General features: G+C 49.3%; 1 protein-coding gene across 2 annotated transcripts in view; it reads right to left on the reverse strand.

The window, feature by feature from the left end:
- LOC115556086 (low-density lipoprotein receptor-related protein 8) overlaps positions 1 to 24,697 on the reverse strand; it is a 52,495-nt gene that overhangs the window by 10,314 nt on the left and 17,484 nt on the right. For both annotated transcript variants that reach the window (XM_030373209.1, XM_030373208.1), the window contains exons 3-12: positions 16,936 to 17,058; positions 13,924 to 14,052; positions 11,125 to 11,526; positions 8,170 to 8,292; positions 7,303 to 7,425; positions 5,470 to 5,589; positions 4,951 to 5,076; positions 2,370 to 2,541; positions 1,140 to 1,367; positions 581 to 699 (exon numbers count right to left, since the gene is read on the reverse strand). In XM_030373209.1, the coding sequence (XP_030229069.1) occupies positions 581 to 699; positions 1,140 to 1,367; positions 2,370 to 2,541; positions 4,951 to 5,076; positions 5,470 to 5,589; positions 7,303 to 7,425; positions 8,170 to 8,292; positions 11,125 to 11,526; positions 13,924 to 14,052; positions 16,936 to 17,058 (1,665 nt within the window). The remainder of the gene's footprint in view (positions 1 to 580; positions 700 to 1,139; positions 1,368 to 2,369; positions 2,542 to 4,950; positions 5,077 to 5,469; positions 5,590 to 7,302; positions 7,426 to 8,169; positions 8,293 to 11,124; positions 11,527 to 13,923; positions 14,053 to 16,935; positions 17,059 to 24,697) is intronic.

A 24,697-nucleotide genomic window follows, 5' to 3' on the forward strand; every position in this document is an offset into this window, starting at 1 on the left:
GGGGAGAGAGAGAGGGAGAGGGAGAGGGGGAGAGGGAGAGGGAGAGAGAGAGGGGGGGGGGGGAAGAGGGAGGGAGAGGGGGAGAGGGAGAGGGAGAGGGAGAGAGAGAGAGAGAGAGAGAGAGAGAGAGAGAGACAGAGAGACAGAGAGACAGAGAGAGAGAGAGAGAGAGAGAGAGAGAGAGAGAGAGAGAGAGAGAGAGAGAGAGAGAGACAGAGACAGAGACAGAAACAGAGAGACAGAGAGAGAGAGAGAGAGAGAGAGATGCGAATGGAAGGGATGGAGGGTTTTACGGGAGGAGTAGGCGTAGACGGTGAGGACGTGATAGACGTGGATGGAGGGAGGGGGAAGTGGAAGAAAAGAGAGTTCATTCAAGGCTCCAAAAGGCACATGAATGTCACGGGCCGTTGCCCGATCCTTGTGTGGGACGTGACGGCAGAGGCCCGCACGGCTACAAACACCAACGGCTAACAACCCAGTGCGTCCAAAGACACCGTGGGCTTCCCCAGGTGATCACGACCCTTGGAAGTGGAAGATGAACTCAGTGGTGCCAGAGTCTGGCGAGGTGAGCAGGACTCACCCAGGGTGATCCCGTTGGGCCACTCGATGCGCTCTGAGACCAGAACCTGCCGATCCACTCCGTTCATCCCTGCCTTCTCTATCTTGGCCTTCTCCCCCCAGTCTGACCAGTACAAGAAGCTAAAGGACAGAGGAGAGGGAAGGGCACATCTCTGTCAAACAAGATCACTCAAAGTAGTGCAACGTCTCCCTCCCTCTCGTTGTTCATTAGTCCGATGACGTGGCTTACTCATCTTAATTAGTTTAATGTTTGAGGTCCTGTCCATCATTTTAATCTCTCAGATCTCTCCAATTCTCTAAGCGGAAAGAAGCATTCATTAAGCACAACCCCATTTCAGTGGCAGATGGAGAACTGTGAAATAAATGTGTTTATAATGAAATAAATAATTATACGTGGTTGGTATGGACACATCATGATCTTAATCAACCTTGATTACGGTTCTGTCAGAAAATAACCCAACCTTAATAAGGGATGAATTGATTGAATTGGAACGGTTCATCAGTTCTCATTAAATGTTGACCAGTCCCTCCTCCCCCCCTTCTCTCCCTGATGGTCTCACCCGTGGCGGGGGTCCACGGCGATGCTCCTGGGCTCGCTCAGCTCCGTGGAGACGAGCACCTTCCTCCTCCGACCGTCGGCCGTGGCGACAGAGATGCTCTTGTTCCCCGAGTCGGTCCAGTAGATGTTCCTGTGGACCCAGTCGACGGCCAGCCCCTCGGGGGCCTGGAGGGCGGAGTCGACCAGCGTCAGCTGCTGGGACGGGTCGCCGGCCTGGCTGATGGAGGCGCTGGGGGAGGAGAGGAGGAGGACAGGGAGGAGGAGAGGAGGAGGAGGAGGAGGAGGAGAAGAGGAGGAGAAGAGGAGAAGAGGAGGAGAAGAGGAGGAGGAGGAGGAGAGGAGGAGGAGGAGGAGAAGGAGGTGGAGAAAGAGGAGGAGAAAGAGGAGGAGAAGCAGGTGGAGAAAGAGGAGGTGGAGAACGAGGAGGAGAAAGAGGAGGAGAACGAAAAGGAGAAAGAGGAGGAGAAAAAATCAATAAGAAGAATAAGAAGAGAAAGAGTAGGAGAGAGGCGGAGAAGGAGGAGGAGAAGGAGGAGAAGGCATATGGATTGAATCATTTAGTTATTTTCATCACTCTTACAGGCACACAATATTGTCTAAAGGTTTGTTCTTTATTTCCACAGTATACCGCTGAGACAGCCTTCATCACAAGGCTTTGTTTGCCTTTCTTTCAGTACCCGATCATTCGTGTGTGCAGATGAGAATTTGTGATGATTACAGAGGCAGTGAATTTAGAAACAACAGATGGATGGAGTGCCACAGTAGGACGCGCCTCCTACCAGCCGTCCACACATCCCACGCACAGGGGACCGGAGGGATGTTACAGTGTTTATCGGAGGGGTGGGTGTGAAGGACAAACAGGAACACCTTCTGCTGCACTGACAGATGACCATGCCTTCCAGGTAGGACAGGAGACCCACTAGCAGAGACGGTGGGACGGATGGACGACGGGGTGAAGCAGACCGACGGCCACAGATTAGACAGAAGAACGGACAGACAGAGAGGCGTACAGACAGAGAGATGGACAGACAGAGACAGACAGACAGCTACAGGTTAGATGGAACACTGGATGGAAAAATGGATGAGACTGACTGACCGACGGACAGCAAGGGACTAGAGGAACGGACGGACAGACGGACGGACGGACTGGCAGACAGCCCTGGATGACATTCAGAACGAGGTCAGGGTCGGGGGTTGATCCCCGTTCAGGGAGAGGGAGGGCGAGCTGTACCTGTAGATGCGGCGCTGGTACAGGTCACACCAGAACATGGTGCCGGAGGCCACGTCCACGTCCAGGGCCACGGCGTTCTTCAGCGCGGAGACCACCTGCGTGTACTCGCTCTTCTGCAGGTCCAGGCGTCGGATCTCGTGGCGGTTGGTGAACATCAGGTACGGACTGGTTCCTGCGGACCGAGAAGAAGGCTGAGGCTCACGTCCACGTTCTGGTGTTTACATGATCGATGGTGTTTGGTTATGGAGCATAAAGATATGAAGGGATCGTTTATACGTAAATAGCCGCTGATGTCACTTGCACAATGTGATAAAGGGTCGCAAAGTTTGAGATTTGAAAGTCGAGTGTAAATTCAGCTTTCATATGAGACATGTATGGTTACATTACATTATTGTACTACAATGTACTACATTGACCAACAGTAATGAATCAATGATCAAACATGACTAATGAAGATAAAGCTTTTGTGCAACTGAATCCTTAAAATGGACATGCCTATTGGATTCACTGCTCTTGCTGCTATATACTACTGCATACGCAAGTGTGATCTTCATCACACTATTTGCATCTTTACAAAATATCTTTTTTATGAAGTAGCCATGAATAATCCATGAGGGGAAATGAACCGTTGCAATGAATCTGTTCCCCAAACACCAGCTGGATGGGATTCTTTTGAAATCTTTCCAAACAGTATTTTCTTCTCTTGGCTCTCCTCGCGTGAAATAAGGAATGAGTTTAAATTGTTGCAGTTTCTTTTTCAAAAGAAGAGCTATACTCAGTTGGACGATGTGTCTTTGTGGTGAAGCGGTGAAACGCAAAGAACTGGGGCGTCACTGGTTTTTCACTGGTGCTTCACTGGGGTTTCACTGGGTCTTCACTGGGGTTTCACTGGTGCTTCTCTGGTTCTCACTGGTGCTTCACTGGGGCCTCACTGGGGCTTCACTGGTGCTTCACAAACACATGTCTGTGTCCATTCTGAGTCAGCAGTCTGCCGCTGAATGAGCTTTCTCCAGAGCAGGTCTACAGCTAAGGTACAGTTCATATAAAGTGACCTACAGCAGGTTTAACCTATTCATCACTAAGACATCCGTTATAAAACGTGACCCTGCTAAAGAAAGGCCAGGGAGAATTAAATAACATCAAGCCAAAGAATCACAGTGGCACCACATGGCCACCAGATGGCGACAAAGAGTGCGTGTTCTTATTGAAGCCAGCTGTTTCGATTCGTTTTGTCCATCTCTATACTTGCCATTGCCAGTGAAACTAGCAGACCCCTCTTTGCAAAAGTCACCACACCCACTTGCAATGCTCCCCCATTTGTCTGCAGAGATGTGATACCATCTCGACATTCCATATCTACTCCCCTCGGACCGTATCTGGGAAGGACCTCCCCGGATGAACGAAGAGCCTATTGAAGCTGGTCCCCCGGCGTGTTGCTTCATGGGCGATAGCAGTCTAAGGCCCGTTATCGCTAGCGGGGCGTACAGGGACAGCCCTTTGTAGATCCCCAATATGTTCCGGAGATAGACCACTCAGAGTCACAGAGCCACACAGTCTGCAGGAATCACCTACAGAACAAGCTAGTGGCAGGCGCCCAGTCCTCCACGGCCTCCATAGGGCTGACACTAGGCCTCCACTCTGGGCTCCTCTGGGTTTGGGCCATTCTTTCCCTCCCCATTTTTCCAACTGATTGCTGGAGGACTAAATGGAAACATCCGCCTCCTCCTCTTGGATCTTCACCCCCTCCTGGGTCTCTTCATCCCCTACTGGGACTCTTCACCCCCTACTGGTTCTCTTCATCCCCTACTGGGACTCTTCACCCCCTACTGGTTCTCTTCATCCCCTACTGGGACTCTTCACCCATTACTGGGTCTCTTCATCCCCTACTGGGACTCTTCACCCCCTACTGGTTCTCTTCTTCCCCTACTGGTTCGGGGCATCGTTTGGTCTGAGAGAGAGTACCGCTTTAAATGTTGAAGAGTGACCTGGTTGACCCGTTGCCGTAGGTGCTTGGTTTATGGGACTTTGAAAGTCTAACCGTCTTTCGATTGCAGAGTAAGGTAGGTCTGTCTGTCTGTCTTTGTGAGTATCTGTCTGTTAGAGGGTCTGTCTCAGACTGTCTGATTGTGAGTCAGCTAATTAATGAGTGATTGTGTGTGTGTGTGTGTGTGTGTGTGTGTGTGTGTGTGTGTGTGTGTGTGTGTGTGTGTGTGTGTGTGTGTGTGTGTGTGTGTGTGTGTGTGTGTGTGTGTGTGTCTGTGCAACCCAGTCTCGCGGAAATACGTGACACTGTCACGTCACGTCATTTAATCTATTCATTCGTGATCTGGGACTTTTTTTGTCCCAAAAGCACAAATTTCAAACTCATTCTAAAAAGAAGAGATGAAGCAGCTATCTTTTTTTCCGTCGCGGTTTGCCTACAGAGCAGCGCACCTGCATTAAATATAACCGTGAATTGTCACAATTTCAGAATCAAAGGTGAAAGTAGAAAGTAGAAATAAATTGAAATTACGTGTCCCAGTTCATCTGTGAGACTGGGTTGGTCTGTGTGTGTTTTTTTTTGTGTTTGTGTGCTGCTCACCAACAGCCTTGCAGGTCTTTGAGACGGGGTCCATTTCATAGCCTTCGTAACACTCACACTTGTAGTACCCCTTGTAGTTGATGCAGATCTGACTGCAAACGTCCCGGTTCTCACACTCATCGATGTCTGGGAAGAGCAGGAGAAAGAGGAGAGGAGAGAGGAGAGAGGAGAGAGGAGAGAGGAGAGAGGAAGAATGAGAGAGAGAGAGGGAGTAGAGAGAGGGAGTAGAGAGAGGGAGGAGAGAGGGAGGAGAGAGGAGAGAGAGAGAGAGAGAGAGAGAGAGAGAGAGAGAGAGAGAGAGAGAGAGAGAGAGAGAGAGAGAGAGAGAGAGAGAGAGAGAGAGAGAGAGAGAGAGAGAGAGGAGAGAGAGGAGGGAGAGGAGAGAGAGCAGAGAGAGAGAGAGAGAGAGAGAGCAGAGAGAGGGAGGTAATGAAGAGGTGATGACAGACACAGACAGGAGGACAAGTGAAGAAAATAAAGCATCCACATGGGAGAGGAAACAAAGCCTCACACACTTACCCCCACAGGTCTTGGTGTCTAGCAGTTTGTAGCCAGAGGGACAGTCACACTCGTAGCCAATCCTCTGGTCCCTGCAGACGTGGGAACAGCCACCGTTGTCCTCCAGACACTCGTTCACGTCTGGAGGAGGAGCGGGAGGGTGGGGGGGGGTACAGGAGTGAAAGACTTTTAAGACAAAACAACAAAAGCAAATCAACCAAAATGACACCAGCCAGTTAGACAGTCCTTTGTGGTACGGAAGATAGTAAGAATTGTTTTATTGCAAGGCATTGCATGCGTGTGTGTGTGTGTGTGCACATATATATATATAAATATATACGTTTTCTTATATATTTTTCCTCTGTCCATCATCTTCTCTGCTTTCATGCTCTCTTATCTTTCTGTCTTTCTCTCCCTGGCTGCCATTTATTCCCATTTCCCCACAGGGAAGGAGATGAAGGATGTGTGTGTGTTTGTGTATATGTACGTGTATGTGAGTGCGTGTGTGTAAGACTGACACAGACAGCTGAAGCTGACAATTCATTACCGTTCTACATCAATTATTAAAGCAGACAGACAGTGAGAGGGACAAAGAGAGAGAGCGAGAGAGCGAGAGAGCGAGAGAGCGAGATAACAAGAGCGAGAGCCACAGACGAATCCCCTACCCTTGACAACATTTGTACATTCTGAGGTGACATCCCATCGGAAGACCAGAAGAAAGAGAGAAACCGCTTTACAGCTAGGGAATTCAAATTAGAGCTAGAGAAAATCTTTCACAGCTAGGGAAACCACCTCAGAGCTTGTTCCAGGGTGCCAAACATCACATCAGGTAAAAATAAAATAGTTATTTTAGGTATACATTTTCGCAAAAATGCTTTTAAGCTGTATAGTATAACTAATCGATAATACATGTGTACTCTTTCATAGCTTGGCTAAGAGCAATCACTGAATAATTTTAACAGCCTTTTGTCCAGTTTTATTTTCCCCAGTTTTATTTTCCCCGAGTGATTCTCGGGGAATCAAAGTTTAATTAAAATAATCGTTAACATTTCAACCCAATGATCCCCGGTGCACCTGTGAGCTTTAGCTGATAGGCTGGAGCACGCCACAACCCTGATCTGGAGGTCTGTGAAGTGGTGATTATCTATAGCGTGTGGAGGGAGAAGCGTGTGTGGTGCCTCATGGGTAATGTAGTCCGTGCACGTTTCTGCTAGACGGCGGGTGTCCTGGGGGTCGGACATCTCTTTGATCCTTAAGAGATTCACGCTGCCTTGATCTGGAGAGGCTTTCTTTACCGAGCGGAACGGTTGCATGCATTCAAAGCAGCTGCCGGTGTTTGGAGTGCGTCTGCTCATCTGTTTACCACATCGACTGATTTAAAGGTTGCAGTGTCTGAAGAAGAAACACGACATTTACTTAAGTAGCACCAGTATTCTTGTAAATTGTACTTGTAACAGAGCACATCACAAACAATGTGCTTGTGATTGTGAGTGTGAGTGTGTGAGAGAGAGAGAGAGAGAGAAAACACTAAACGGTTGGTCCAAATCAACTCGCGTGTTTATATATTGTCCTCACCAATCGTTAACTGAGAGAGAGAGAGAGAGAGAGAGAGAGAGAGAGAGAGAGAGAGAGAGAGAGAGAGAGAGAGAGAGAGAGAGAGAGAGAGAGAGAGAGAGAGAGAGAGAGAGAGAGAGAGAGAGAGAGAGAAATCCCCTATATTCTACAACATTTGTACATTCTGTTCATTGTTCATATATCTGCCTCACCATCGTTAGCTGGTATAGAGTGAGAGAGAGGAACAGAGAGCAGCTGGGGACAGCAGAGCACAACAGAAAGCAGCAGACCGCCCCTTACCACACTCCTTGATGGGTTCATCAGACCAGTCCTTGCAGTCCTTCACGCGGTCACACACCTTCCTGCTGTCGATGCACTCGCTGCTCGCACAGCGGAACATCTTGGGCCGCTCACACGTGGTGGCTGACGGAGCAAACAAGAACAGCCAAAGGTTCGGTCGGGAGCAGGAAACTCATCCCAGCACTCAATGAAGTCGAATGAAGACTTGCACCCTTTTCTGTTAAGAAAACATGTATCAGGATAATAGTATTACAGTATTATGACATTAAAAAAACACTAGGTATTTGCATTCAGACGCAGGTGGGTAGAACGAGGAGGGATTAGGATATCTAGAAGGCTTCAGACGTTCCTCCTGTCTCCCCCCTCTCCTCCCTGTCCTCCCCCCTCCACCTTCTTGTCCTCCCATCTGTCTCCCCCCTCTCCTCCCTGTCCTCCCCCCTCCTCTCCTCCCCCTGCCCCTCTTACTGTTGACACATCAACCTCCTCCCTCTATCTCCCCCCCTCTCCTCCCTGTCCTCCCCCCTCCATCTCCTCTGTCCCCCCCCTCTCCTCCCTGTCCTCCCCCTCTCCTCCCTGTCCTCCCCCCTCTCCTCCCTGTCCTCCCCCCTCTCCTCCCTGTCCTCCCCCCTCCATCTCCTCTGTCTCCCCCCTCTCCTCCCTGTCCTCCCCCCTCTCCTCCCTGTCCTCCCCCCTCCATCTCCTCTGTCTCCCCCCTCTCCTCCCTGTCCTCCCCCCTCTCCTCCCTGTCCTCCCCCCTCCATCTCCTCTGTCTCCCCCCTCTCCTCCCTGTCCTCCCCCCTCTCCTCCCTCTCCTCCCCTCTCCCCCTCTCCTCCCTCTCCTCCCCCCTCCCCCTCCCCCCCCCTTACTGTTGACGCAGCCCGCCTCGTCGCTGTAGTCCGGACAGTCGTGGACTCGGTTGCACTGCTTGGTGCCGTGGACACAGGAGCCGTCGCCACACTGGAACTCATCCGGCCGACATGTCAGCACCGCTACACACACACACACACACGAGCACACGCACGCACGCACACACACACACAAACACACGCACGCACACACAACCCACACACAAACACACACACATGCACACAGGAACACACACACACACACACACGCATGCACGCACGTGCACACGCACGAGCACGCACACACAGACGTCATTATCCGTCTTGACAGAAAATTCGACATTTCAGACATTGAGCTGACGCTTTTATCCAAAGCTACTTAGAAAAAGTACATTTGTCAGAAGAAGGAGAACGAACAATAAATCGCTGTTGGTACAGTACTGATGTTCACAGAACCAAGTGTCAAGCACTAACAATCACTAGGTTAACCCATTCCCCGTCAACAACAAAGATAGTTACACAATGCAAGTACTATTTTTATGTACAACATAACCAGTGCATACATTAATTACCAGGATGTACAAACGTACAATAAGTGCGCAAGAGAAGTGGAGGGGGGGGGGTCAGGGGGTCCAGAGAGGAGACCCTAGATTGTCCCTGAAGACATGATGACATGATGAAATGGTCCTGGAGGGCTGCATGTAGGTAGGTGTGAATGAGTGAGTGTGTGTCTCTTCCAGGCAAACACAAATCAGTCCCACACAGCCGCAGTATTGATGAAACCCCGCTGAGATTAACACACAAGGAGGCCGACACATCATCTACAAACAGACGCACACGTAAGCATGGACTGGCAGAGAAAGTACAATATCTGTTCAGGAATTGTACGATTCCTAGTTTATGTGTTAAAATGTTTGTATGGTCCTGTGTGTGTGCGTGTGTGTGTGTGTGTGTGTGTGGTTGTTTGTTTGTGTGTGTGAGCGCATTGCTTTTATAAGGTGTACAAGTAATTTATATTTGTGACTGGCTATTCCATAATTGATGTATTAAGGTTGGAATTGCTCCACCAAAATGACGACCTATACGATGGGTCCATACAGAATACTGGCTCAGGATTGGTGGCTGTTAAATGATATATAGCCGCTCACACAAATCACACGTATACACACAAACGTTTGACTGCATGTGTATGGTATACAGGGTTGCTTTCCCAAGAACACACACACACACACACACACACACACACACACACACACACACACACACACACACACACACACACACACACACACACACACACACACACACACACACAGTAAGTAGGTATAGTCAAAGCTGGTGAAAACATAATCCTTCACTATGAGAGAATGTGCTGATGTCAGTGAAATTAATGGAATCTAAGCTTAGCAAATTCGGATGAATCCAATGTAGGAAATGTGATAGTGCTCATCTGCCATCTGCACGATGAGTGTGTGTGTGTGTGTGTGTGTGTGTGTGTGTGTGTGTGTGTGTGTGTGTGTGTGTGTGTGTGTGTGTGTGTGTGTGTGTGTGTGTGTGTTAGAGTCGAGGGATTCCCAATTATGATTTCTCCTCGACATTCATCATATCTGCAGACAAGCTCAGGCTTATTGAGACAGATGCTGCTCATTGATATGGGAAATGATAATCTTTATTGTGTGTGTGTGTGTGTGTGTGTGTGTGTGTGTGTGTGTGTGTGTGTGTGTGTGTGTGTGTAAACGTATGCATGTTTGTGTGTGTGTGTGCATTTGTAGGTGTATTGTGTGCATGTTTCTATCTATATACACGCTCCCTTGTGTCATGCTGAGAGGCATTCGTGCAATAAGGACGTAGGAGAACCAAGACAATATGAGGATATGTAAAGCTGTTCTAAAGATGTACACATTTCATCACTTCACACCCTACATCATTGATTCATTATGGGTGCTGTTGTTATTGGGCTGTGATGTGCGGCTGACACTGTTACTGTGATGAGATAAAAATAACCTCATCAAAGCTAGCTTAATAGTCACAGCGCCGAAATAATGGAAAGTCATCTTTGTGTATGTGGACAAACAATACAATCTCATTGCGTTGTTACTTGCACTCCTTTTGAATAAGCGACAATTCAGAACACATTGGATGTCTTAGAAATTAATTAAAAGTGTATTCCCTTCACATGAAAGGAACGAGGCTACTCTGACTTTGTAAGTCAACTGAAGGATATAACAGAAAGCAAATGCTGACCCATCAAACTCCCCTTTTGGAAGCACAGGGATGATTTGGAATAGAACAACTCGAGACAGGCAAACCAATTCACAGATATCAAGACGCTTCGGGATTTAAGTGGCAGGAATTTCTATTTAGCGAATGTCAACCGTCTCCCCAAGAACTCTTTCAACTAGACAACATAGGTCACTCATATGTAGGCCGTCAATGCGACATTCGCAAGTTAGAGTAAAAGTAAGAGATTAGAGTCAGAGTAAGAATAAGACAGAGACAGTCAGAGTAAGAGACAGAGATAGAGATAGAGTCAGAGACAGAGTCAGACTCAGAGTCAGAGTCAGAGTCAGAGTCAGAGACAGAGTCAGCGACAGAGTCAGAGTCAGAGTCAGAGACAGAGTCACAGTCAGAGTCAGAGTCAGAGATAGAGTCAGAGACAGAGACAGAGACAGAGACAGAGATAGAGTCAGAGACAGAGTCAGAGACAGAGACAGAGTCAGAGACAGAGACAGAGTCAGAGACAGAGTCAGCGACAGAGACAGAGACAGAGTCAGAGTCATAGTCACAATCAGAGTAAGAGACAGAGATAGAGACAGAGACAGAGACAGAGTCAGAGTCATAGACAGAGACAGAGACAGAGACAGAGTCAGAGTCAGAGTCAGAGTCAGAGTCAGAGTCAGAGACAGAGACAGAGACAGAGTCCGAGTCAGACTCAGAGTCCTTCATCTCTGTGAACCACCTGACGCCGGTACTTACGGCAGCTGGCCTCGTCAGACTTGTCCTTGCAGTCTGCGTCGCCGTCGCACTTCCAGTGGAGGTGGATGCACTCCCCGCTGCCGCACTGGAAGTCCCCGGGCGGGCAGCGGGGCTCCTGGGGCTCCTGGGCCCCGGCGGGCCCCTGGGGCTCCGTGCGGCTGCTGCAGCGCTCCATGGCCTCGTCCGAGCGGTCCTTGCAGTCGTTGTCGCCGTCGCAGCTCCACAGCGCGGGGATGCACTCCGAGTCGTTGCAGCGGAACTCGTGCGGCCCGCAGGCGGTCGGCGAGCACTTCTGCTCGTCGCTGCCGTCGCCGCAGTCGTCGTCGCCGTCGCACACGAACACCGGCGCCACGCACTTGCCGTTGCGGCACTGGAAGTCCTTGGCGGGGCAGGCCTTGGTGTCTGGTGGGAGGGGGGGGGAGACAGGTGGGGGAGTGAGGGTCAGAGACGGGGAGACGGGTGGGGGAGTGTAAGACACAGAGTGGGAGACACGTCCTCTGCCTCAGATAGACCACAGAGCCAAGGTGATTCTTTATTGGTGCGCTACCGCAGGACACCGCAGTGGCGCTCTTACTCTGGTCTCTCAACACAAACAACAGCAGAACAAAACACATGACAAGGGTGGGCCTATCGGAGGCCTGTTGGGTTTTACAAAACCAAACGGAGGCCACCCACAAGCCGCCTCTCTCCGCTCCGAGTTCATCAACATGCAGTAAAGCGTATGCTAATCCAGTGCCGCAGCCTCTTCAGTCTCTGGGTCTGAGTGTCTGAGAGTAGGCGAGGGAGCTTTGGAGGGAGATGACAAAATCAAAGCAGTATTTTGGCGAGGGAGCACTGCGTTAAACAGCTCATGAAAAACATACTTCAGCGTGGTAAATATTGCTTTCTTTTGAGACGTAACCCTAACCTGGGGGGGGGGTCCTGTGTTCAGGGGGTTGGTGGTCTGGCCACCCGAACCACCAGGGGCCTCGAAGTCATTAATACCAGGATCCAGTCACGGAGGAGGGCTCAGTCCAAGCTTTGACGCATCGCCCCCCCTTCCGGCTGTCAGGATGAGAAAGTGTGCTGTGCGGCGACTGAGTGACGGGCGCCATCCGTCGTGCTGTTCGGCCGACGCGCAACCCGCAGCGGGTCGGTGCCACAGGGGGGGTCTTCAGCCACCTGTCAGTTTTCCTTCAGGCAGGCTGGGTCAGCCTTCGGAGGCACAGGGACGATGGTGGACGTCTTGAAGCGGCTATCTTGACCCGCAGCCCTCCCAGTGTTCCCTCATCAGACTCAGGCTGTTTTATTAGCCGGACAGCTAGCGGTGTTGTTGTTAGCTTCACACCAGGCCTAGAATGAGCTGCGGTCACGGAGGGATGCTGCCCTGTACTGTGTTACCGGCCGCTGTCCCCCCCCGGAGGCAACTGGTGTCGCGTGGCACCGTCTGGGACTCTGAGCGTCCTTCACTGCCCTTCTCCGTCTGCAGGCTCCGCCGTGTGCTCGCCATGTGGCCGGACACACGGCCAGACTGGTGGGCAGCAGTGGGGGCGTTCAAAGTAATTTCCCCCCTGGCCGCACACATGCATGAGCTAATGGAAGTGGGGCGTAACTTCTTTAAGGTTCGCCCTATTGCTCCCTAGCCACTGCCATGGGTGTGTCAGGATGTCTTTGTCTGGTGTCGGCAGAACACATCATACACGTCGGAAAATGTTACGTCCTTTTCTGCTTGCGTCGGCGGGCCGCCTGCTGTGATGATGGCTGAACTCCTGGGGAAGGTGGAATCAGATGCTCAAGGATTGACGAGCAGGAAACAGAAAGAGCTTCACTGTCCTTGAGGTGGCAACAGCTGTTGTTAGTCATGAAGCAAACCCCCCCCAGCCTTGGATTCACCAGACTCTTCCGTTCGCTCTGCAATCTGATCCTCTCCAGAACATCGTCCATTTAGCGTGAAGGAGACTGGGCCGAGGTGGACTCGAACTCTCAGTCTGTCACGAAAGCTCTCTCATGTTAACTCCTTTGTTTCCCGGAGAGTGCTGGAGAGAGAGAGACTGTGTGTGTGTGTGTGTGTGTGTGTGTGTGTGTGTGTGTGTGTGTGTGTGTGTGTGTGTGTGTGTGTGTGTGTGTGTGTGTGTGTGTGTGTGTGTGTGTGTGTGTGTGTGTGCGCGTGCGTGCGCGTGTGTGTAGCATAGCATGCATATTGCTTCACACCACCATTACAAGATTCCTTTGTATTGCAGACACAGACATCATTGTAATTTTATTTCCAAGGACAGATATGGAGTGGGGCTTTATTAATTACATATTGATTTATATCCAGAGTTGTTTTTAACAATTTGCAGTGGACTCTCACTCAGACCACTTGTATATACTCCTGTTCTACTTCAACTGAAGCGACCACAGTACAGGAACGCCCTCGTAGAGAACCCTGTCTGTCTGTCTGTCTGTCTGTCTGTCTGTCTGTCTGTCTGTCTGTCTGTCTGTCTGTCTGTCTGTCTGTCTGTCTGTCTGACGTACCTGCAGCACACTGCTCCTCACCTGTCTGTCTGTCTGTCTGTCTGTCTGTCTGTCTGTCTGTCTGTCTGTCTGTCTGACTGTCTGACTGTCTGTCTGTCTACGTACCTGCAGCACACTGCTCCTCACCTGTCTGTCTGTCTGTCTGTCTGTCTGTCTACGTACCTGCAGCACACTGCTCCTCACCTGTCTGTCTGTCTGTCTGTCTGTCTGTCTGTCTGTCTGTCTGTCTGTCTGTCTGTCTGTCTGTCTGTCTGTCTGTCTGTCTGTCTGTCTGTCTGTCTGTCTGTCTGTCTGTCTACGTACCTGCAGCACACTGCTCCTCATCGGCCCCGTTCTCACAGTCTCTCTCTCCGTCGCATCGCCACGACAACGACACACACTGGCCAGCGGCGCCACCGCAGTCAAACTTCTTGGGCGGGCAGGTGTGGCGACCTGAGGACAGACACAGACACACACACACACACACACACACACAGACACAGACACAGACACAGACACAGACACAGACACAGACACACACACACACACACACACACACACACACACACACACACACACACACACACACACACACACACACACAAGGCATGGTTGCATCAGTGTTGTTTGTTTGTCAGGATGAAATCTCTAGTGCTCACTCTGGTGCTTTCAGGCTAGAGAAAACCAAATTGTTAACAAATAGCCCAACAGCTCGCTAACAGGACGCCTCAGGCAGCGTCCACAGTGTCCCTCTGAGGGACCCCATCCCAGCCTAACAGCTGAGTTAGGAACGCACAGAAAACACAGAATCCCAAAGGTCCCTTTGATCTGACATTGCGATATACAGATGTAATTAGCACAAACACACATACGGGCACACACATACACACACACACACACACACACACACACACACACACACACACACACACACACACACACACACACACACACACACACACACACACACACACACACACACACGTGCACTTTGAATGCATCCTTAAAAATAACTGCTCTGAAATAATAACGACTAATGGGACTGTGACCGATCCCAATCAAAGTGCAAAGTATGACTACTGTTGTCCCCCAAGTGTCAGGAAATAAACATACATGAACAAATGGTTTACATCAACGGGGACACATCTGCATTGATAACGCATTACACCGGAGACCTCATGTGGGTTGAGCCCGAGGCAGGAAGTACAGACGGCTTGGGGGGCATCCAGCAGGGAAGAGGCGGAGCAGCTCAGATCAACACAATGCAGACAGACAGACGGAGAGCGTCCGGAAGGACAAACAGCCAAGGGTGACACCGAAGGGGGTCGGAAACCGAGAGGTCGGACTGGGGTTAAGAAAATTGTGACCAATCGTAGGGCAGACTATAATTGGTCCGTGAGAAAACGGAAGGAATAATGAGAGGGAGGGAAGTCGAGGGGAGATGGAGTTTGTTAGACACACTGTATTACACACAGAGACCCCAGGGCAACTGCCATCTCATAACTCAGATGATCTCATTTGCTTCTGCCATTAAGCCGTGAATCCTGCAGGCATGTCTCCCCATGCAACATAAACCCTATACTGTTGGGGGTAATATGGCTCATATACTGTTTACAATTGAATTGGACATTATGCATCGAAATGAAGCGGTTTAAACCAGGGAAAGAGGCATCTAAAGAAACACACACACACAAGGACGCACACTATGCTTTGAAATGCTAAAGACTGGATCAGGGCTAAACATGGTTGTGCTTCTGAAATCGGTGCGTCCTGTAAAACATTGGGTCGATTTAAGAGTTTCAAAAGATGTGAACCAAGTGTTTATCTCTTTGTGGAATTGCAATGCATGAATAATTAGCTAAATGACTGCCTTCAGGAGATGTTAACATTATAAAGAGTAGGACAAGAGGACACCAGAATAAAAGAGGCTCCTTCCTCTCTGTACTGCAGTAGTCGTACCGGTCCGGAGAGACCTATGGATCGGTCTCCTAATCGCAGGCCTTTGCGTTCCCATTTATCCGCTGGGCCGACTGTTGCTCCTTAACCTTGTTTCTTAAGCAGAGCTATAAGGTCGGACTCTAGTCAATCAATTGTCAGGAGTACGACATGTATAAGTCTGTTGAGATTGTGAAGGTGTAATTTCCCTGGACAATATCGTCGCTTATACTGGACACTTAAGTGACCCAACTTCAATGACAAGGCGCATGTTTCAACTATTTAATTAAAAGTAAGGCCTTAATGCATGGATATCGTCAAATCGTTTTTTTAACTCAACCCTATATGGACATATCTCATGAACTCAAATTATAAACATACTTTTTCATTGTATGTTATTTGGCAATGTATGGTTTGCATGCCAATTATTCCCTTTGAACCTTTGAGCTTGAGGAAAAACGAGAGAGAGACAGACAGAGACAGAGGGAGACCACGGGGGAAATTAGCCAACGCGCAGTCGGAACCTGGAGCATGAAATTGAAACTGTCCAGCGACACGACCTGCTCCTCCCCCTCATATTCAGAGTATTAACCAGTACAACCATGTGACTCCATACTGGAACACACCGGGCCATCCAGCGTCTCTCCGCACAGGCCCGGCCAAACAACGCCTCGCTGCACATGGAGCCGTGGGGTTGATAACGAAGGCTTAGCGATGGATGGAATTAGTTGTGGAAAGGGGAGGAGCTAACCCTTTTTTACTGCGTACCGATACCATTTACCATACTTTTTAAGCTCGACAGTTAAATAGTTTTAGTTTGTAATAGTTATTTTCTCTCGGGCTGGGTGAGGACGTGTTAAACAATCAGCGGATTAAAGAGAGGTGTCCTTTTCGGCAGCACGTAATCCCTGCTCTTTGAATAATTTATCCTTCAACTCTGCAATAAACCTGTTTTAAACATCGACAAACGGAAACATTAATCACAATGGTTCTGAGACAAACCCGCATAATGTAATTCATAAAAGTTGTGATACTATGGCCAGACTCGAACCCACAACCTCCTGCTCCAGCCCTACACCCGCCCTACACCAGTCCTACACCCGCTCTACACCAGCCCTACACCAGCCCCTACACCAGCCCTACACCCACCCTACACCAGCCCCTACACCAGCCCTACACCAGCCCCACACAAGTCCTACACCCTACCACTGAGCTCTGAGGTCAGGTCAGAGTTGACCTTGAGAAGAGCTTCCAAACGAGGTGGAAATGGCTGAACAGAAAATACACTGAGCCCATAGTGAGCGTGTAGTGCCTATGGTTAGAGGTATATGTGATTGTGCGTCGCTCTATGTAAAGTCCGTCAGTATAAGTGCAGTGTTGTGTCAGTGCGTGGCTACTCACTGCAGGTGGCGTCCGCCTCATCCGAGCCATCGACACACTCTGGTTCCCCGTCACAGCGCCACCTAGCGGGCACGCACTGTCCGTTCGTACAGGCAAAGTCTGTGGTGGCACACGTCTTCTTTGCTGTTGACACAAAGGGAAAGACAGACAGTGAATATTTAAATACATATTTTTAAAAAAAAAAAAGATATGTCTCAAGAGTGTCAAACTTCCCAAGCGTCAAAGGTATCCTGAATTACGTTGGACAGCCAAAATGTGGGGAAGTTTGCACGCCATGCATTCAATAATGTATCAGAACTGACAAACTGAAATTCAGCCTGTGCTTTTCATCCTTCAAGGGCTCCCGTCAGAACCCATCTCATCACCTCACATCAAAACTCATTCCTTTTTTTTGGGGGGGGGGGAGGCGGGACACTGACAGCAAAAAAGGGAATAGAAAGCCTATGATATCAGAACTGTTTAAGAACAAAGTGTAACAAGGTCCACTGCTACTCTCCACCTAGGTGACTTTCTCAGAAGACTCCTGTCTTCTGTCACGTCCTCAGGAGCAGGTGGAGAATAATATAAATATATAACATATATGATGTATATACATATATTATATAGATATATATATCAGTTATAAGGAACAACAGCTATATTACATGGTGTGCACCTTACAAGCAGAAATCAATCACAGCTGTTATTTACTTATTGGACTGGCAAGAAGAAGATGGAGAGAGGGAGTGTTTGTGTAATGGAATTACATCTCCCTGAAGCCTGAACAAATCTCCTTGGTGCCAAGAGAAAATCCACCACCCCCCCACTGACCTGCTTCTCTCAGACGACAGCTTGGGAGCACACACACGCACACACACACACACACACACACACACACACACACACACACACACACACACACACACACACACACACACACACACACACACACACACACACACACACACACACAAAAATTCTGCGATCTCGTTCCTTTTTAATCTGGAGTTTGATCTGGCTGCAAGCCTCTTGAAAATAGAAAAATTAAACAATAACAATTGGAAGAATATAAGACCAATCAGCGCCAGGGGGAGGCTTTCCAGATCCTCATTAACCAATGACCGTCAAACCGAAGGAAAATGTAGTTACCCTCGGAGCAATCTCAACATTTTATAATAAGGAAGACTGAATAACAATGAATATAACTAAACGTATGCATTTTCTGTCTTTGTAAAATGTGCTTTACTTTCAACTTTATTCGGCAAGAGCAAAGACAACAACAGCGACAATTAGTGACTTCATCCTATATTGTCTGGAGATCCTTCAACAGTGTAAATCCATCTAATGATTAGATTTGCATCTCTGACAACATTTGATGTTGTCAGTGACTTCCTCACTTAATTGTGATGAAAAACAGCCCCCTATAAGTGTACTGCTCATCGCACAAGGTATTCACTTCATGTTAAGAGCAAGCAATGGCAAAACGTTTTAGCTAAAGGTCAAATGGAGAGAAATAATCTAATTCTAAGCTTCCATTATTTGAAAAACAAAAGCAGAATGCCATTAAAATAATTTCTCGGCCAGAATCCATCATTCCTTCCAGTTTTGCCAAGAATAATACATCAATGAAATCCACGCAGCATACCAAAATACCAGGGTAGAGCAGCTACTGAAAAACACTTTCTGGCACACGCACACGCACGCACACGCACGCACACACACGCACACACACGCACACACGACTAGGGCACAAAATACAATTAATTCAAACTTACAGATTACTGTCCCTGCTTGCAGCAAGACTAAAGAACAACAAAGCGCATTTCAGTGCCGGAGTTTGCTGGCGTTGTACGTTTTCGGCTATATCAGTAAAACGTCTTTCTTCAGTTCTCACAGGCATGTTTCTAATCCTTGAGATGATTGTGACTTTGTTTGGTAATCCATTGAATATAACCTCCGAAATTATGATGAATGCCTCCTTCATGTGTTCTCCATCGGGGAAGGGCTTCACGTGTTTAGTAATGCAGTGCACACCTTCGGAGCTGCCTGCTGCAGCCTGGTGTCTTGACGGCTCATACGGTCGTCAACACACTGCTTTGCTCCTCGTTCCGGGCCACTGCCTGCGAGACGGATTCAACTCAATCTGCCTCATCTCCTTAATTCATCTCGTGTCTTGTTTCAAAAGGACACTGGAAGTTCGGGAGACAAAGAATTTACAACGAAGTACGCCCCCCAGCTCGGCCCTTTGGGAGATAAATCTGGATTTATTTTTCCAAGACGTCTGAAACAGGCGACGAATACACAACCTATTTTTTTTTTAGCTACTGCCATTATCAACTTCATCAACAACAGAGAGAGAGAGAGAGAGAGAGAGAGAGAGAGAGAGAGAGAGAGAGAGAGAGAGAGAGAGAGAGAGAGAGAGAGAGAGAGAGAGAGAGAGATAGGTTTTATAATTCAAAAGGTTTTATAATTTCAAAAACAAATGGCCGTCGCTCTGAACCAACAACATGCATGAAGCATTCATGATTGTTGTTCGAGGAGCAGGTGAGCTTCTCCTTCTGTTCAAAGGACCACGAGGCAAGGGCAAGTGAGATGTGTCAAGGTTAGATTTAATATTCCAGCTCCCTGCCTGCTGAGCATTGCCTGGATGCTGAGGGTAACGTGTTTTTATGAATCTGTGACAGGATCTGCCGCTTCTCTGTATTCCACCGAGCAGCGAGCGCCTTACGCCTTCATCTCCTGTCTCCACTGCAACGCCTAATCCCACATCATACCTCCGCCTCCACAATCTCTCTCTCTCTCTCTCTCTCTCTCAACCACCCTTCCTCACTCTCTCTCTCTCAACCACCCTCTCTCTCTACAACCATCTCTCTCTAGCACCCTCTCTCTCTCTCTCTCTCTCTCTAGCACCCTCTCTCTCTCTAGCACCCTCTCTCTCTCTAGCACCCTCTCTCTCTCTAGCACCCTCTCTCTCTCTACAACCCTCTCTCTCTCTACAACCCTCTCTCTCTAGCACCCCCTCTCTCTCTCTCTCTCTCTCTCTCTCTCTCTCTCTCTCTCTCTCTCTCTCTCTCTCTCTCTCTCTCTCTCTCTCTCTCTCTCTCTCTCTCTCTCTCTCTCTCTCTCTCTCTCTCTCTCTCTCTCTCTCTCTCTCTCTCTCTCTCTCTCTCTCTCTACCACCCTCTCTCTCCCTCACTCTCAACCCCCTCCCTCTCTTTGTTTTTTCCCCATGTCTCTTTTGTCAAAAGTAACTCAATAAATATTTTTGGAAGAAGCATTGCATTGCGTATTGCAGATTAAATTAACGGACACACAGAGGTGAGGTGAGATGGCGTACCCTTCCGGTTTCACAACAGTATCACACACACACACACACACACACACACACACACACACACACACGCACACACACACACACACACACCACCCCCCTCACCCACACACACCCTGCCCAAGAGTCTCCTACACACTGACCACCATTTGTTACCCATAAATGACAGAAATGTACTTTTTACTTTTAATCCTAATTCTCCGGCGAGGGGTTAAGGGAGGGCCTGCTGTTGTGATGACCACCGCCTCGCCCCACCGGGCGGCAGCGGCTTTGGTCCACCGTCAAGCCAATCATGTTTCCCCTGCTAAGCCCTCTTAGCGTCCTCTGATCCGTCATCAACCTCTGTATGGATAAAATTACACAATCGCTAAGCCGTTCCCATCGGCCCTAAACAGCCCTCCGAGTCCGCAGAACAGAGGGGGACACGCGGGTTGGACTGAGCTGTTTGTGTGGCTCTTAAAGCGTCCCGTAAAAGCTGTCCTTTGTGAAGCGCCAAATGTTGTGCCTTGCGTCACTCTCTTCAAAATGGCATGACAGCTCGGCTTCGGAATGACAGACTGATGAGGTTTGTCTGCCGGAGCCCTTCCCCGACTGGAGCCCTCACACACATGGTTCTCCTCCTCTGGAGGCCGGACAAGGAGCCCGACACGTCTTTACAAAGTCTGACGTTGGAAAAGGTAGAACGGCCTGTGTATAAAAACAGGTTTAATGATACTCAGTGTTCTCCTCTCGGTGGTACAGTTCTCCCACCGAGAGGGTTCGGTCATTAACCCCGAGTTACCTTCACCCCTCCACCCCCTGGTTTGGTCTCGCCTCTTGTTTTTTAATCATCAGGGCTGGGGGGGTTTGGACACGCTTGTAGACGGGCTTCTCCGGTGTTTCCTACTTCCACATGCTTTCAGTCCCCTTGGCGTATCCATGGAGACGGCGGGCCCCTGGAATACAAATAGGGCATCTCGCTGGCTCCCCCTTACGCCACCCCCCCCCCCCCCCCCCCCCCACGACCTTCTTCTGTTCTGCCCCCTCCTCCATCGACCCCCCCCCCCCCCCCCCCCCCCCCCCTGCCTGTCACCAGAAGGCCCCGGTGAGACGGGGAACAGTCTGGGTGTTTCCCTCGCCGACCTTCGGCCGCGTTCCAATCGGTAACACTTGTTCCCTGCGTAGTGCGCTGTTCACCCCTTTCTAGGACTGTATATCCATAACGCACTGTAAAAGAGGTGTACGACAGATTGCACTTATCTTGTCTGTACTGTATCCCATGATGCATAGCGGGGTTCATCATCCCCTGCTGGGTGCGGGCGACCGATACAGGCTCTTCATGCAGATCAGCTGCAGAGAGCAGGCTGCTAACATGGCCTGTTTACGACCCCGACGTAGGGAATACAGATTCACCTGACATTCCGTAGGCGTTCAATGAGCGGGAAACATCCCAGACCCATTCCACACCTAAATAACAACAAAACACGAATAAAGGAGAACTTTGTGAGATCAAGGCCCAATCCCATTTTTACCCCTTACCCCTTCCCCTTACCCCTCCCCCTTGTTTTGAAGGGGTAAGGGTAAGGGGAAGAGGTAAGGGGTAGAAATGGGATTGGGCCTTAGACTGTGTGTTCGATCAGAGTATCCTGGTATTTTCCTCATGCTGATTTGTTAACTCTTGGTTCATTCTGTTAGTTGATTCAGCCAGCTATCTCTTTCTCTTTCAGTCGTTCCTCCGATGTCTCGTCTCGTCTTGATTCAGAGAGCCACTGAGAGGAGGGGCGCCCACAGATGGTCCGTCATCAGTGTGTGAGAGAGAGAAGCAATGTGTTGTGCGCCACTTCACAAGAGCTCGATACCCATTTGGAAAGAAATGGTCTGTGAACGGGGAATGCTGTTGATCGTGGAGGGCTTTGTTCTCCCGGACAGAAAAAGAAAATCTAAATAGAAATAACCCAAGTAAAGTGTATGTGTGGTAAACACTGCATTGGATGGCTGGCATTAGCCACTTGTCAAAGTTGCGTGATAAGTTAGATCAATCGATTTTTTGATATTCTATTGCAGAATTGATCCATACAACACCTTGAAGTAAAGACGACTCAGTAATGATCACAAATACGTCAGACTGAGTGTGTTTGTGTGCGTCTGCGTGCTGTTCAGCGGGGTGAACTGGGCCACTGGATGGCTGTGTTGTTGTCTGTCTCTCTGTTCATTTGGACCATCTCTCTCTCCAGCTGCGAGACTCTTTCTTTGATGATGTCCTGTGTTGTCCTCTGACGCTGACCTGGGCACTGAAAGGCTTGCAGCAGGTGTCCTCATCACATGACTCATCAGGGCCACCGGATAGAAGGGCCAGCAGTGAGAGGTGGACGGCGGGCTCAGCTTTCCTTTCTGCTTGCAGAGAACAACGCTGGCCTCTTCATCGGCTTTCAGAGATGCAAATGGCTCCTCATCAACGTTTCAGTCTGCTCTCAAAAACTACTTGGCCAGTCTGCCTGCCCGACTGGAGCAGTCAGCAAGAGCCTGCAGAATTCACATCTCCTGGACTGCATTGAATTCAAGATGGATACAACAGCACGTGCACAGACAGGGCCAGCGAGCACAGGAATACTAAATCTTTAAATGGGTACACTGTGAATAAAACAGTATTTATTTAAAAAGGGCAAGATTCCTTTTTGATGGGATGGTGTGGTGGTAAGGATGGTGGGAATCTAGTATCTTCTCGGCAATGCATTCTCCAGATATGGCCTAAATCGATAAACGTCACAGCATAGAATTCCGTCAGTCATTCAATTGTTATTTTAAAGAGATAAAATAGAAAAAATGTAAGCTCTTTTCATCCGTCTGACAAGACTTCATAGTAGCAAGGCATAATGCACTTCATTTGCATAAGAGAGAGCAGACAAAAGAAAGCGAGTTCGTCCAGAATGCCACATCGTTCTTGTTGGAGCTGTTAGTATATTATCACCCACTCGATCGGTTTATTACGCAGTGATGTAATACCGTTCGGATGCACTGGGTGGCGGTGGAGGTGGGTACTGTATTGAGGTAGGAACCCTTGCACAGGTAGTCAGGTGTTGCACGCCAGCAGGGGCAAACGTGTTCCTTACTGTACGTAACGGCATATAGCCCAAAGCAAAGGACGTTTTGGACTTTCCCATGATCTGATTGGACTTCACTGTGAGGAAATAACTATGTTCGTATCGCTCCCCTGTACCCTACGTGTGTTCGTGTTGTGTTTGCATGCGTCAATCAAGACATCGACCGCAGGCAGGCCCTCGGTGGATTGGTTCGATTTGTTGGAGGTCACTTCACCTCTAGCAGAAAGACTGAGTCAGACGTGCACGCACACCACGTAGAAACATACTCCGTCTTGCATACTTGACGAGGGCTAAGCGGGGCTGACTGTAATCACATCTCCCGTCATGCACCTTGCATTCCCCCGTCAGCCCCTCCATTGACGGCAGGAGTAGCCGGAGAGCGGCCGTTTATAAAGGTAGTCTAGAGCTCTGGGCTGCCCGGCAGAACGGAGCTGGCAGCCGGAGCATCAGTATTCATGGGAGGCCCGGGAACGGCAAGGCAGGTCGATCAGGATGCAAGGAAGTCTTCTCCCCTTTCAGCCATTGGGGAGGACCGGTGTGTGTGTGTGTGTGTGTGTGTGTGGGGGAGGTAAGGAGGGGACTTGTCCACCATGTAAATAAAGCTTCATAGAACCCATTTAAAAATCTGTTCAATGTAGAGGAGAAAGAGAGCAGTTCCCTCAGTTGGTTTGTTTGGAAGGGCCCCCCGTGTTAAATGTTCGGGTGTTCTGAAGCGATTCGTCTACCAGCGCTCAGACAGTAAAAACAGCAAGCATGCATCCCTGGAACTCTAACTTTATCCTTACTATTTTGACCAGATCTTCATGTCCTGCATGCATTCACACACATGCACGCACGCACGCACGCACGCACGCACGCACGCACGCACGCACACACGCACACACGCACACACTTGTAAAGGCAAGCTGGCCCGGGTAGGAATGTAGCCCAACTCTCTCTGACTCCAAAGGAATAATTCACAGCTGTGACACTGTTGATTTCCCCACTGCTGCCAACAGGCGAGCGGCCGTAGCTGTGAGCTCGACTCGCAACCGGGGGCCGCAGGGGGCAAACACAATCACACTCCGAGGACTTTAGTCCAATCAAAAAGCAGAGATAGAGAATGAATTTTACATTATTTATTATAGCCCATGGAAGAAATGTGGCAATAATAAGGAATAGACGCCCTGCTTGTGGTTTTGATGTAGCGTTGGTTTCTGTCTGCATTGTGTTGGCACGCATTGCATTTTATAACTACACACAGAAACACACACCCTTTATGATTCAAGTAATTGCGTATTGCGTGTGATTGCTCCTGAATGCTTCCAGCGCCTCACCGGCTGCCTGGCGTTCCAACCGAGGCTGAGCTCTGCATTATTGGCAGAGGAGTACA

The sequence above is a fragment of the Gadus morhua genome, chromosome 12 (assembly GCF_902167405.1).
Source record: "Gadus morhua chromosome 12, gadMor3.0, whole genome shotgun sequence".
In the NCBI taxonomy this organism is placed as follows: Eukaryota; Metazoa; Chordata; class Actinopteri; order Gadiformes; family Gadidae; genus Gadus; species Gadus morhua.